We start from the raw sequence: 14993 nt of genomic DNA, 5'->3' as shown, positions 1-14993 counted from the left end.
GGGAGGCCAAGGCATGAGAATTGCTTGAACCCTGGAGGCGGAGGTTGCAGGGAGCCGAGATTACTCCACTGCACTCCAGCCTGGGTGACAGAGTGAGACTCTGTCTCAAAAAATAAGTAAATAAATAAATAAATAAAGTAAAATAAAATAAAAGAATTAGCATCGTGAACGTTCCCGGGAGAGGTGCCACACTGAACTTACAGAGGCTGGCTGTTGGGCAAGTTCATGTTAGGTTTCATTTAAAGCAGCCTCTGAGTATAGGAAGAAGTGTGGTCAGGCTTCTCCTCCTCTCAGAAAGTGTCAAGTTTATAAACGGAGACTCTCAATGAACGCAACTTACATGGTCATTGTGCACTATAAAAATCCTATATCTTGCCTTATTCCAGTCTACCAGAAGAGGTATTACAAGTCCAGTTTATACCAATAAAGAAACTGTGACTTGAAGAGCCTAAGCAACTTGCCAGTGTCACACAATTAGGAGGTGACAGAGCCAGACAGGTGGAGGGTCTGTCTCCTCCCTTGGAGTTACCACTGCTATATCTTCTGTGTTTTGCTCAGCGGAGCACAGCCTGACACAAGTGGCTGCTGGCAAATGTCATTGCAATCACAGTATTCGTGCATCCAGCAAAACCTTTTTTTTTTTTTTTTGAGTGCCCATGCAGTAACTGTGCTATATTCTTTCCATTAGGGGCAAGATGTCATGAAAGCAACAATGGCAGACTCCAGTCATTCCTTCAACCATGGGGATTAGTGTGTACGTCACTTTCCCTTAAGAAAGAAAAGAAAAATTCCATTTTCCTATTTTCCTGTTAGCAGACAGGCCTCCACTGTGCCGCCCACTGTGAGTATTTTACAGACAAAGGCTCCCCTATGCCTCTGTATTTCTTTTTCTCGCACTGCTGTGCCACCCCGGGCTCTGCCTGTGGGTGACTAACATCAGGAGGCAGGGCTGGGCAGGCAGAGAGGTCTCCCAGCTGAGCGCTTGCATTCCAGAAGCAACCCCAGCCATGGGCACCATGAGTGCCCAGAGGCAGAAAGCCGTGTGGCTCTGAGCAACCTGCCCAACAGCGGAGAGGCTGTGGACACCACTGTTTGCTTCCCTTCCCATGATTTATGCGATGCGGCCAGGCCTTTCTCTTCCCGATTTATGACCACCTGTCTTGGGAAGAACATAAATTAAACATCCATGGCAATTTAAATCTCAGTAAGAGATAGGAGAAGACACCTAGGCTGGCCGCACTGTCTCCTGGGGTATTAGAAGCAATTAGGCCTGGATTGTTGGGCTGCACAAAGCCTGCAGAAGATCAGGGGGGTGTGCTGGCTCCTTACGCTCCCCGCCTTCCCACCCTCACTCTGTGTTTAGGGTCAATTATCCTCCTTCTATAAACACAGGCTCCCAATGGAGGAAGGGGGGCCCTGAAGATGCAGAGAACGAGCCCAAACACGTGAAGTGCTTTGTGGAGGCCGTTTCTGCAAGAGCATAAACCTTCTAAATCCAGAGGGAAGGATGCCCCACACCGAGCAACTGGGGGGAGAGAGAGAACAAGATGGACAAAAAAGGATGACAGCCAATTCCCCAAACCACTTGGCTGATTTACACAGAACCATCTATTTCTGTCTTGCCCCCCTTATTTTATAGGGAAGAACACTCAGGGCCTGAGTGGGGGTGGGGGCGGGAGCACAGCAGTTGGTGTGCTGCAGATCCAGGTCTCCTGACTCCCAGCCCAGGATCTTCCCTCTGGCCCTCTCTGCTTTCTGCCCCTAGTAGCTCCTCTGTGGCCATGGAAAACAGGAAGACTGAGTTCTGGTTTGTTCTGATGGTGAGTGTGCACATTTCAAAGAATAGCTATAACCCTGCTCCTCTCATCAATGTTCTGTCACACATAGTGACATTTCCCCCAAAATTTTACTATGAAAATTCTCAAACAGGCAATTGGTAAAATAATTTTACAGCAAATACCCATTTACTTGCTGCTTGAATTCTGAGCTTAACACTTGACTCTATATATATATACTTGACTATATATATTCTTGACTATATATACAAATATATATATAAAACACTTGACTATATATATCTGTCATCCAAACTGGAGTGCAGTGGCACAGTCTCAGCTCACTACAACCTCCAGCTCTAGGGTTCAAATGATTCTCCTGCCTCAGCCTCCCGAGTAGCTGCAACTACAAGTGACCGCCACCATGCCCAGCTAAGTTTTGTATTTTTAGTAGAGACAGGATTTCACTATGTTGCCCAGGTCTCGAACTCCTGACCTCAAGTGATCCATCAGCCTCAACCTCCCAAAGTGCTGGGATTACAGGCATGAGCCATCGTGCCTGGCCTTGACTATATTTTCTTTATCACATATGTATCTATTCATCAATCCACTATATTCTCTCAGGCTGGTCTGTAGCCCTCCTCTTTGAAAGTTGCTGCAAATCACACCCAATGCTGTTGGAGAGAGGTAGAGACCAGCCACTTGCTATCCACCTCAAAGATTCCTTGAGTCCCACAAACCCCCTTCTCCGTAACTCCCTCCACCCACCTTGTTTAACTTCCCTGCTGACCGCTGTCTCCCTGCCAGGTGGCTTAGGCCCTCAAGGCCACCTGCTAACCTTGCTGCAGCCTGGCCCACACCCTGGGACTCATCTCCTATAGGATGACAGGTGCTGGCCAGAGAAGTCAGGCCACAGCCTCATGCTCAGGAGTGAGGTGACAGCAGGGATGACAGCCCTCCAGCCCAGGGCTTCAGCTTGCCCAGAGAGGGAGTCAGATCTGGGACAGTAGAATTGTCAGGGAGGGATTGGGGCTGATCAAAGAAGACTGAATCGTTGGTCCCCGAAAAGGCCATGAGGTGGGTGAAAGGTGGAAGGAAAGGGAGGCAGGGAGCCTCACGTTATAGGGAATGAGTCCTGCTCCACAAAGGCCAGTGCAAGCTCTGTCATGCACTCGTTCACGATGGTTTTGATACAAGATAGTCATATCTCAACTGCATTCCTTCTTCAAGGTTCTCAGGGCCCTCCCTTCTACAAGTTATACTTGGGGATGCCAAGTCAGGACCAAAGCCAAGGAAGGCTCTCAGGGACTGCAGAGATGAGGCCTGACACCTGGCCTGTGATTCAGTATTCAATGTCAAAGGAACCAATGAAGAGAAGCACCTTAGTTCATTTTCAGTTTCAGCAATTTCCTGGGTCCCAAATTTGGCAGATAACAGCACTGAAGTGCTTGGATACTAAACTGTTATTGTTGTTTTCACAAAAGTAATGCAGAGTAATTATAGAAAGTTTAGAGACTACATATAAGAATAACTCTTTTCCATAATTCTATCACTGAACCAAAACAGCATCTCCATTTTGCTTCATCTCCTTTCAGCCTTTTATCTACTCATGTGCATTTATGTTTTTTAAAAAGTAAAATCAAATAAAAATAAAAAGTAAATAGTGCTATTTTATAATCAACTTTGTAAAATCAACATGGCATCTTGACTATATATACAATTTAAAATGATTCTCGGTACTGTGTCTTTCACTTAAAATTTATCCTTAAGAAATTTTAAAGTAAACATAAAAGTAGAATAGTGCAATAAATCTCCCCATAATTATCACTCAGATTCTATTTATGAAGATTGTGACACATTTTTAAAATGTACTAATCTATCCTTTTTTCTTTTTGCTAAAATAATATATAGTATATAACAAGTTCCAGATGTCACATCACTTCACTCCTACACACATACTTCAAGCAGCGTCTCTAAAATATATTGACATTTCTAATATAACCACAATGCCACCAGGACACCTGGTACATTTTTTGGTATCATCTAATCCTCAGCCCATAATAAAATTTGTCAAAATACATAAGCAACTTTTAAACATTGATTTATTTGAATTATGATTTCTAAATGAAAGATAAAAGTATTTATTTAAGCAGACATGTTGGTGCTCAAAACACCAGGGAATGTTTCCCAAATCATCTCTTTGATGGGACCCCCTTGAGCTTCCAGACTATGTGTGTGGTGTTTTCACTGCTTCCTCTTATAAACATTAAGCAACAAATATTGCTTCTGTTCCAGGCACCTAAACCCGAGGATGAGCCCCGTCTGCCCAGTCCTACCTCTTCAGTGTTTCCAGCGGCTCCTTCCTGCTCATGACGCCGGTGTCTGGGTCCACTGTGGTTAAAATGCATCTGGAGACACACACAGAGCATCATAAGTGGGACAGAGCAGAGTGGCCTTTTCCCTACCCCCACCCCACAGGGACAGGAAAGCGCCTTACCTGGAACAAGCCATCAGCCTTTTCAGTTCCACGTCGCCAATAAGAAGCTCGTCCCAAGAATCCTAGGGAACAAAGCACAAACTCCCATGAGCACCTCCAGGCCCTGCCCCTGACACGTGTGTAGAGACTTCCCAGGAGCGCCCGCACCTAATGATGTCACCCACATCAGCGAAGGCAGCCTTCTGTTCTCCTCCAGCCCTGCTCTGCCAAGCAATACCCACACACCTTCGCGTTCCCCCTCTCTGGCTTTCATATGCCAGTTCATTCCCCTGAGATGAGATTTCTCTCTCGTCTCACTTGTAACTGTCATGGAAACTCATCTCGCTCAGGGAGGCTCCCTGATGATCCCATTTGACTCCTGGTGGGGGTTGGGGTGCACAAAGTGGATGGGGTGGGTGAAAGTGGGGAGGGGGACAGAAGGGGACATTACTCATTACTTCAGATAGTATCAGATCCCTTCATGCCTGCCTGAAGTTACATGGATCAAGAGCCTGAAGTCATTGAGTATGTGCATGTCTCCCCGGCCAGACACGGACACATCAGGAGCAGGACCAGCAGCCTCATTCCTCTTTGATTTTTGCTGGAGCATTCACGAAGTACTGAAGCCAGGGGAGCTCTGCAGGCATTGCCTGTGGGCTGGGTCAGTGGAGCCTACTTTCCACGACAAACCGCATTAGTGGACCAAGGCCCTCCAATCTAGCAGCCGAGATAGGCCATCCATACATGGAATTCTAAAGATCAATATTCTATTTTTAAATGCCAGAAATATTCACAAAAAGCACTCCAAGGCAGCATGTTGTGTGTTGGTTTCACTGTGCAGGCAATATTTACTCGGGATTTAGAGGCACAGCTCTCCGGACTGGTCTGGTTAGAGGAAGTTTTATTGAATAGGTAAGATAAGTGCTGAGTCTAAAAGGGCAAAGAGTTTGAGAGGCACAAAAGAAGAGTAAGGGGACTCCAGGCAGAGGGGACAGCAATAAGAAGGAAGGGTGCTGAGGAGGCAAAGTTCATTTGATTATAGTCCTGACCTTCTTACCCTCGGAGAGAAGTGCCCGCCACACAAGGGCGAAAGGCAAAGACCTGGAGTTAGAAAGCAAACTGCCTTGTCCTTGGTTGATCATGAGCTGAGGGACAGAGTTTCAAGCTCACAATCTTAACTTCGATAGTGTGTGTTATTCTTGATATATATGACACAGGGGTTTTGTTCTGTCATAAATCATAAAATGGGTCTCAAGTGCATATTTTCAACAGTCCAGAAAACTGGGCACAGTGGATTAGCACAGCCACAGCCTGTCCTGTGAACATTTCTCCACAAGGAGGCACTGTGGTAACAAAAAACACATAAACAGTGTATAAAAGGAGAAAAATACGGGTTCCACTTAGGAAATTAAGTTCTTATTAATTAAAGAAATATTTCCAGAGCCCCTTCTATGTCCAGTAAAAACTATTGAGGATTGAGTCATAAGCACTGATGAGCCCAGGAAAGTCTTCCCACAGCACCTGGAGGTGACCAGTTCAAACAGGACAAGCATGGTATGGGAGAGGCTCAGAGCACACCATAGCTTCAGAGATGGGAGGGAGCTCTTTGAGGTCCTGCAATCACAGCAGGCTTCCCAGGGGAGAGGGCTTTTAATCCAGGCTTTCAGAGCATGTCAAGAGTTTTAAGTAGGGAAGGGAGTAAGATTCTCAGTGACCAGGAGACACTGGTTTGCAGTTTGGAGCTTTCATTGGTGATATGGTTTGGCTGTGTCCCCATCCAAATCTCATCTTGAATTGTAGTTCCCATAATCTCCATATGTCATGGGAGGGATCCAGTGGGAGATAATTGAATCATGGGGGTGGGTCTTTCCAGTGCTTTTCTTGTGATAGTGAATAAATCTCACAAGATCTGATGGTTTTGTAAAGGGCAGTTCCCCTGCACGCATTCTCTCGCCTGCCACCATGTGAGACATGCCTTTGCTTCTCCTCTGCCTTTTGCCATGATTGTGAGGCCTCCCCAGCCATGTGGAACTGTGAGTCCATTAAGCCTCTCTATCTTTATATACCCAGTCTCGGGTATTTCTTCATAGCAGTATGAAAATGAACTAATACAGTTGGTAATAAAGGCTGGAAAAGCGGACTGTGGCAAGGTTACAGAGGAATGTAATGATTGAGTGGGAAGCGTGGACCTTTGTGACATGGAGAGCCACTAAAGGCTTCTGAGCAAGGCAGCAACACTGATGTTTTGTCACAAACTTTTAGAGAGGGAGAGATCATGCTGATCAGCTCTGGGAGGCTTGGCTGTGGCAACATTCAGGAGGGAGCACTTAGTGGTCCAAACTTAAAGTAACAAACGTTAGATCTGGCTGGTGGCTGAGAACAGAAAGGGGAGCTGATGTGGCTGGGACTGGGAGGAACACAGCAGAGGGAGGAGCCAGGGCTGACTGTCACCTTCCCAGACTGGGTGAAAGAAACCAACGAGCTGCCTGGATAGAAACAGCGAAGTCAACAGAAGGAGTTTGGGGACCAGGCACAGTGGCTCATGCCTGTAATCCCAGCACTTTGGGAGGCCAAGGCAGGTGGATCACCTGAGGTCAGGAGTTCGAGACCAGCCTGGCCAATATGGCAAAACTCCTTCTATACTAAAAATACAAAAATTAGCCAGGCGTGGTGGCACATCCCTGTAATCCCAGCTACTCAAGAGGCTGAGGCAGGAGAATCGCTTGAACCCAGGAGGCAGAGGTTGCAGTGAGCTGAGATCACGCCACTGCACTCCGGCCTGGGTGACAGAGCAAGACTCTGTTTCAAAAAAGAAAGAAAGAATGAGTTTGGGGAGGTGGAGTGAGGGTGTAGAGGCTGGTGTGTGAGCACCTAAGTCTGAGTTTCTCTGTCAACCAACAAAGAGTTGGAACTGTGACACAGCACTCCAGAGGGGGTCCCGGTGGACATGTAAGGGATCTACATCAGGTGACAGAGGGTGATGCTGCAGGAGACAGTGTGATCACCAAGGAGGGGAGAGAATAGGGTCAAGGCCAGAACTTTTGGAAGTAAGGAATGAGGACAAACAGCAGAGAAGTAAGGGCAGTGCAGTCAAAGGAGAAACGTTTCAGTAAGTAGTGCCAATGGGTCCTCAGGGTGGGTAGGCGGTGACTGAAAAAGTCACTGACTGTGGCAGGTGGGGTGGATGTCTCTACTGTGGCTCTGGGGAGAAATGAGGTGTAAGAAATGAGTGTGGGGAGTGCCGATGATGAAGGGAGGCAGAGAAAAGCCACAGTTGCTGAGAAGGTAGGTTCTGAGATGCGAAGTGGGTCTGCTTTCCAGAAACTTCCGTGCAGGTCCTCAGCCTTCCTCCATGCTAGCCTGCTCTCTCAGCTGCACCCTGGCCCCACCTGCTCTAATCCTTCTCCAGGCTCCTGGCAGAGGCAAATATGTACCATGCAAATCAGATTCAGTCACTCTCTGGCTAAAAATTCTTCCCAGACTCCCAAAACCTGACACCAAGTACCTGTGCTCTCAGTTCTCCTCCTCTCCTGAGCCCCAGCGCTACGAGATGACCATTCTCTCACACCTTCATAGCCCTGTGTATGCACCCCTCCCTCAGTGCTCCCCCTTCTCCTGGACAATACTTATCTGGTCATTCATTTAACAGATAAGTAGTGCACACCTACTATGTTCCAGGGGCTCTCCTAGGGGCTGGAGATAAGGAGCTTGCATAGGGGAAACAGACAATACACTAATACCTGAGTACACACGGCTTGTTAGGTGGGGTGTGTGCTGTGGGGGGCTGGATGAGTGGGGTCAGTGAAGCCCGCAGCAGGGGACTGAAAGAGGCACTGGAGTGAGCCATGAGGACTGTGAGGGAAGTTATGCCAGGCAGAGGACCCAGCCAGGACACAGAGAAAAGGCCAGTATGGCTGGGGCAGAATGAGACAGCAGAGGGGAGTGAGAGGAGAAGGGGCTGGGAGCTGGCAGGGTGTCATGTTGGGCCTTCAAGGCCATCCATAAGGATCCCATCTTTTACTTGAAGGAAGGTGGAGAACTGTGAGAGGGCTTTGAGCAGAAGAATCACATGATGTTACTTACATCAACAGGGTTACTTTGACAGATGTGCTGAGAACAGCCCATGGATGGTGGCAGGGCTGGGTCAAGAGTAGGGCAGGAAGGCCAGTGAACCCAGGCTGTTGCAGCACCACTGGTGACTATATCCAGGCAGGGAGGGGAGTGGGGAGGAGGCCCAGCCATAAAGATTTGTCAACTGTAGGAACTTGGGATATGAGACAAAGAGAAGAACAAAGGGTGGTTCGCAGTTTGGGGCCTGAGCCAGCGGAAGTCAGGGCTGCTGTGTGCTGAGATGGGCGAGACTGGGCACAGCAGGCTTTAGGGTGGAAACCTGACCCTCAATTTCAGACATCCTGACATTGGATTAGACATCCACATGGAGCTATGGAGAAGCAGGGGAAAGCTCTGGCAGAAGGATATAGTTAGGAGTCCTCAGGGCAGACAAGGTTTTGAAAACAGATGATAAGAGAGAAAGAAAGAAAGAGAAAGAAAGAAAGAAAGAAAGAAAGAGAGAGAGAGAGAGAGAAGAAAGAAAGAAAGAAAGAAGGAAGGAAGGAAGGAAGGAAGGAAGGAAGGAAGGAAGGAAGGAAGGAAGGAAGGAATCAGAAAAGTGAGTGCAGACAAATGAGAAAGGTTCTGAGACCAGAGCCCTGGGTACCCCACGCTTCAGCTAACCCCACAATGCAGGTGTTAGTCACGTCCCCACGTCTGGCTGCTCGCCACCCTCCTGGCCATGTCTTACTGGACTGTGACTGCTTGTTCACTATGTGACCACCCTGAGCTCCTCAGGAGAAGCAAGTGCATGTCTTCAACCTTTGTTCTCACGTGTCTATTCACAACGCACACCACACAGGGGCAGCAACCCACTAGATGATGGGTGAATTACTAGAAACAAGGCCGGCTCAGCCAGCATTGTGTTACCGCCCAACTTCACATACACAATGTTCTCAATTAAGAAACACTCAGAGAAAGAGAGAGAGAGATGGGTTTTTAAAGTAAGATTCAATTGAAAGAAATCTCCGAGATCTGAAGTTCTACTCTAGGCCGTCTCCTCCTCTCCTCTCATCTGAATCTTACTGTCACAGAATTTTGGAGTGGAAATGGCTTCAGTATGACCCTCGGTGCACAGATCACACCAGGGGAAAGAAAGCTTAAAGCCGATCATAGGGAGAAAGCTGGGGTCTGAGCCAAACTCCCAGGAATGAAACTCTTCCTTACCTTTCTGTGGTACTTAATGTTCTAGAACTTTTCCACAAATTGTCATCGACCTTGATTCTCACAGCTCCCATCAGGCGAGGGAGTCATTGGAATTGCCCATGTTTTACAACTGCAAGAAGCAGAGGCCTCGGCAGGTTCGGTGACCTGTTCAGGCTTGTGTGGTCACTTGCTGAAGCAGGCAGAGTGGAATCCAGCTGTGCCAGCCCCATGGATATGCCCTAGAATTCTCAGGGTTCCTCTGGCCTTGTACAATTGAGGTTCAAAACCTAGCCCCTCCTTGCTGTGGTATAGCCTAGGGCAGGCCACCTCACCTCCCCAAGCCTCTCTCTTCTCTCCTGTAAGATAGGAATGAAAGCTTTACCCTGCTGGGCTCTCTGAGGCATAGAAGAGACAACATACTTAAGTGAAACACAAGTGTTTATTCAAAACCCTCCCCACTCATTTCTCTTTTCCTGAGAAGGAATATTCTCAGGAAAAATGACTCTCCTAGCCATAGCTAGTGGAAGATGAATATCAAGGACATGGTCAAAGGCAACCAAACAGTGATTATTTTCCTGTTGTCTGAGTCAGGCTGGCCCATTGTGCACAGGAGCAGGACAGGCAGAGCTCCCTTGTCACAAAGAAGCACTGAGAGACGCCCAACCCAGGACCGTGGGGGATATGCACACAGTCCATCTGCCTCACACTAGGAAGTTCTCTGCCATCTTTAGAAGAAACATTACCCTTGGAAGGTGGGAGCCAAGAGTATTTTATATAAAGCATTAGTGGTGGATTTGGGAATACTTTTATTATCCTCCATCGATTGATATTGCATTTATACACCTCATAAATTACATTATCCAAATTGATCCTTCAACAGACCTTTAAGGTAACCCTAGGCAGAAATATGATCATCTCATCATTCAGGCAAGATAAATGAGGTAAATGGGACACAGCAGTGCTGCTCAAAGTCATGCAGAAGCCAGCACAGAAGCTGAAACCAGCCCTCACATCCTCTTGTTTGAATGTGGGAACCAAATTCTTATATTATTTCTCTTTCAGCACAGCTTTGCCTCCGTACAGCAAAAGTGAAGAACAGAATTGGTTCCTCTGAATATAAAAGGTTAAAACTCAATTGCTTTGACTCCATTTTTCCCTGTTATGGAGGAAATGGGCAGACGTAAGAACCATTATATTGTCCCTTTTACCTCTCCCTTCTCAACATAAACATGAGGCACAACCAGAGCTCCTGAATTCCTAGCTGGGGTTCAGGGCTTCTGTTGAGTATCCACGGCTGGTGGCCACTCACCAAGCCTCCAGGCCACCAACCTCTGCCTTCTTGGAAGCCCAGGGAGAGAGAATCAGGTTAAATAGCCAAAGGCTGTTTATTACAAAGTAAATTTGCTGCCATATCCTGTGGAATCCTGGAAACCAAGCCTCAGGGCTATTCAAGCTAAGTCACCATGCAGACATCTGAGGGCAGATGGAAGGTGGCACTGCAGGCGTTTTAGGGCCGTGCCATCAAGCTCAGGGGCAACAACCTCTCCCAACCCTCACCCAGCAGCCTTGCAGTAAATGCCTGTCTTCTCCAAGAGAGCCATCTACTAAACAGGAAGACCATCCTTTGACAAGACAGGAGCACACACTTGCTTTGTTCCACGGCCCACACAGATCATGTAGTCTGTGCAAGAAAATTTGACTCAACAACGAACCTGTCAACTCAGAATTCTCCTTAGAAGCCACAGATACTGAACTGCTTCCTTGATGACAGTCTCTGACCCGTCAATATTTATATCCTCCACACAGAAGTCTGGACTTATTAGGTGCTGAATAAATCTAAAAATCAAATTGTTATGTATTACAGAGTTGATAAATAATGCACCCTTCAGAATAATCTAATCCAATGTCAAAGACTTTCATACCTTAAAAAAGAAGTCAAATCCAAGGAAAGATGCAAAGGGGCATAGCGTTACCTCTGCATAGACATCGCATCCTGAAATTACAATATTGGGCCTGAAGTTGGTTGCTTTAACTTTCTTCTCTAGCCTGGAGTTGAGATCTGCCAGCGACGCCTCAGAAAGGATCATGAATGGGCTAGTGTCTGAGTAAGCAATCTGATAAGGAAATACACATTGTTATAACACGTGACACACCAACTTTTCAGTGGCTAGGTGTGCCTAGCTCCTAGACATACCCTCCATGCCCCACCCCACCCCACATACAATCTTTCAAAGTAGTTCTCTTGTTCTTTTAATAGAAGTCATAGTGACTCAGAAGCTTTAAATAGCCTTGCAGACAGCAGAAACTGCATGGTGGAATGAAGGGAACAAGGACTCAGAATCAATCCTAAGCTGCCACAAGGCATGTGCCCTTGGGGACATCACTGCACCTTTCTAAGCCTCCAATTTCTCAAATGTTTAGTAAGTTGGTTGAGTTTGATGACCTCATTATGTTTGATTTAAATGCTCACTAATTCCATGAATACTTATTTGTATGCAACTTACAAATTAATATTTATGTTGACTATAATTTATGCATTTGCTTGTTTATTTATTTATATATTTTGAGACAGGGTCTCCTTGTCGCCCGGTCTGTAATGCAATGGCGCCACCACAGGTCACTGCAGCCTCAACTCTCTGGGCTCAATCAATCCTCCACCTCAGCCTCCTTAGTAGCAAGGACTACAGCATAATTTCTTTTTTATGTGCACGGTAAAAGCAGTATATGGTGCTACCAACCCTGCTTTTATGATGAATCCTTAGAGCTTTATGCCATTAAGGCTGATCATTTGAGTCTGTGTATCTCCATACCCATGCCAACTTGCATAGCTGGAATCTGACATACAACTGCAAACTAAAAATTCTGGACTTCATGTGCAATTACAGAATGGAATGAAAAAAAGACACTGGTGCAGGACAGTTTTGAAACCCTACTGGCATCAGAATGCTTACACAAATAGGAAGGTAGATGCTCAAGGGCAAAAATTCAAGAGTCCCCCAAATGAAGAAACAAATGACGCTCCCTTAGATCACATGCCTACTGCTTGTGATCTAAGCTACCAGAGGGCTGCCCCGAAAACAAGAGAGCCGAGGTCATCAGAGATGCCACCTGAGCCCCCTGGGCTGGGGGTGACTGCTTTCTACCAATAGGGGCAGCAGAACCTGTCACCTGGTCCTTGGGTCGGAACAAGTCTGCTATTTGGTGAGGATGTCTCCGTCGCATGTGAGGCTCGAAGTGCACCAGGCGGTAGGACTGTGATTTCAGGAAACTGGTTATCCACTGGGCAGCGGCCTCCCCACAGTCTCTGCCCTCAATCTCCAGGCCATGCACTCTGCAGGGGTGGCAGGAACAAAGGGCAGACATGGCTTTGAAAATCCATGCACCCTAATATGTGCCAGTTATATCAGAAAAGCTGCTTCTAGCTGTAACATTACTGTCATATCTTAATTACCAGAAGATGTAATTTTAGTCCTGGCCCTGACTCCAAACCTGCGTCAGCCCACATGAAAGTGAAAGCACCCCTTTAAGCTTTGCTTTCCCGATTTTAAAAATCAAGTTTTGTACAACTGTGTCTCCCTACCTGGAAGGAATGCAGGGAGGATGAAATGAAATCATATATTTGAAAATGTACTGAGTTCTCCAGAAGAAAACTAATGTATCAGTATAAAGTAAACAGAATTACTGCAAAATCTAGTTCACCCAGCTGAATAGCGACCAGAAATCTTTATTCACAGGCCTGGCTATACTTTGCCAGTATAATAACAGCAACAATATGAAAATGTTCTATAAAGTCTAAAACATTACAGATAATAACTTCATATATAACAAACATTAACAGTAATAGTCTATTTATTTTATAATAACAATAATAATCTACTAGATTTGATTGCAAGTTATAACTTTGTAGGATTTGAAGTTCCTACTCTCCAGCACATAGTCATGTGCAGGGCTGTTCGGCATTATATGAATTTCACAGCTATAGAGAGGAAAATAAATGCTATGGTGTAGGCCAGCATTTCACAAAGTGCAGGACCATTACCACTGCTGGCATTCAAGATAACTGTAGATGGCACCTGGGTATAGCATTAAATAACAGTGAATTATACAGAGAGAAATTTCAGTTTAGTGGTAATAAATCTTTACCTTTTAGCAACACTTGATAATCACCTTTTTTTTTTTTTGAGACCGAGTCTCGCTCTGTGGGGCTGGAGTGCAGTGGCCGGATCTCAGCTCACTGCAAGCTCCGCCTCCCGGGTTTACGCCATTCTTCTGCCTCAGCCTCCCAAGTAGCTGGGACTAAAGGCGTCCGCCACCTTGCCCAGCTAGATTTTTGTATTTTTTAGTAGAGACGGGGTTTCACCATGTTAGCCAGGATGGTCTTGATCTCCTGACCTCGTGATCCACCCATCTCGGCCTCTCAAAGTGCTGGGATTACAGGCTTGAGCCACCGCGCCCGGCCCTGATAATCACCTCTTTTAACAAAGAAAGAACACATCTTAGGTCCAGAGACCTCTGTAGGCAACAGTTTCTAGCTAGAATTTAGTAATGTTTTAGCATATTGAGTGTTTGTAATTTCTGGCAAATTATATAGGTAGCAATATAAAATTTGTATACAGGTAGCCATATAAGGTTTACAGGTAGTCACATAAATTTATATATAAACCCATATATACAAATTATATAGGTAGCCATATAAAGCCATATACCTGGCAAATTGTATAGGTAGCTATATAAAGTTTCTTTTTTTAATAAATGTGTTTAAGATTAGTTTTTAAGCTGAATCAATTTAAAGAAAAACATTAAGTAAATAAGAGTACAGGTGGTTTGGCCGGGCGCGGTGGCTCAAGCCTGTAATCCCAGCACTTTGGGAGGCCGAGACGGGCGGATCACGAGGTCAGGAGTTCAAGACCATCCTGGCTAACATGGTGAAACCCCGTCTCTACTAAAAAATACAAAAAGCTAGCCGGGCGAGGTGGCGGGCGCCTGTAGTCCCAGCTACTCGGGAGGCTGAGGCAGGAGAATGGCGTAAAACCCGGGAGGTGGAGCTTGCAGTGAGCTGAGATCCGGCCACTGCACTCCAGCCCAGGCGACAGAGCGAGACTCCGTCTCAAAAAACAAACAAACAAAAAAAAAGAGTACAGGTGGTTTATGGTTTGGCTACTGTCATGGTGGTGTTATGCAAATGCTGGAAGTTTGAGAAAGCTTAGTGGATCAAGTAAATCTACTTGGCTGGGCATTCCATTTCCACAAATGACCAGCTCCATGACCTTGGTGATAGTTTCTTATTCTGAGACTCAGTTTCTTCATCAATAAAATGGGGGTAGGAGCACAACTTTGTTGTGAGGATTAGGAACAATCTGTAAGAAGCCCCCAAACAATTCTTAGGACTGGGATGTGCTCAGTAGGCGGTAATGACCTAGGGTCCCCCAACCAAGTTATTTCAAGCTATCTTTGTATAGTTACTCCACAAATCAAACATTTAATCA

The 14993-nt window shown here is 46.1% G+C and overlaps 1 protein-coding gene across 2 annotated transcripts in view; it reads right to left on the bottom strand.

Annotated features, from left to right (window-relative positions):
• MTARC1 (mitochondrial amidoxime reducing component 1) overlaps window positions 1-14993 on the bottom strand; it is a 29135-nt gene that overhangs the window by 5100 nt on the left and 9042 nt on the right. The window contains exons 3-7 of one of the 2 annotated variants that reach the window (XR_004433851.1): window positions 12676-12838; window positions 11481-11621; window positions 9529-9863; window positions 4273-4334; window positions 4126-4183 (exon numbers count right to left, since the gene is read on the bottom strand). Coding sequence is in view for 1 of the 2 variants with exons in the window: in XM_033197179.1 (XP_033053070.1) it covers window positions 4112-4183; window positions 4273-4334; window positions 11481-11621; window positions 12676-12838 (438 nt within the window). In the remaining variant the exon portion in view is untranslated. Of the gene's footprint in view, window positions 1-4111; window positions 4184-4272; window positions 4335-9528; window positions 9864-11480; window positions 11622-12675; window positions 12839-14993 lie in introns of those variants that run through there. The other variant, XM_033197179.1, reaches the window with a different exon arrangement.

Source organism: Trachypithecus francoisi, unplaced genomic scaffold (genome assembly GCF_009764315.1).
Source record: "Trachypithecus francoisi isolate TF-2019V2 unplaced genomic scaffold, Tfra_2.0 Lachesis_group5, whole genome shotgun sequence".
Lineage (NCBI taxonomy): Eukaryota > Metazoa > Chordata > Mammalia > Primates > Cercopithecidae > Trachypithecus > Trachypithecus francoisi.
The sequence above is the reverse complement of the archived record's forward strand: the minus strand, read 5'-3'. Positions and strand labels throughout refer to the sequence as shown.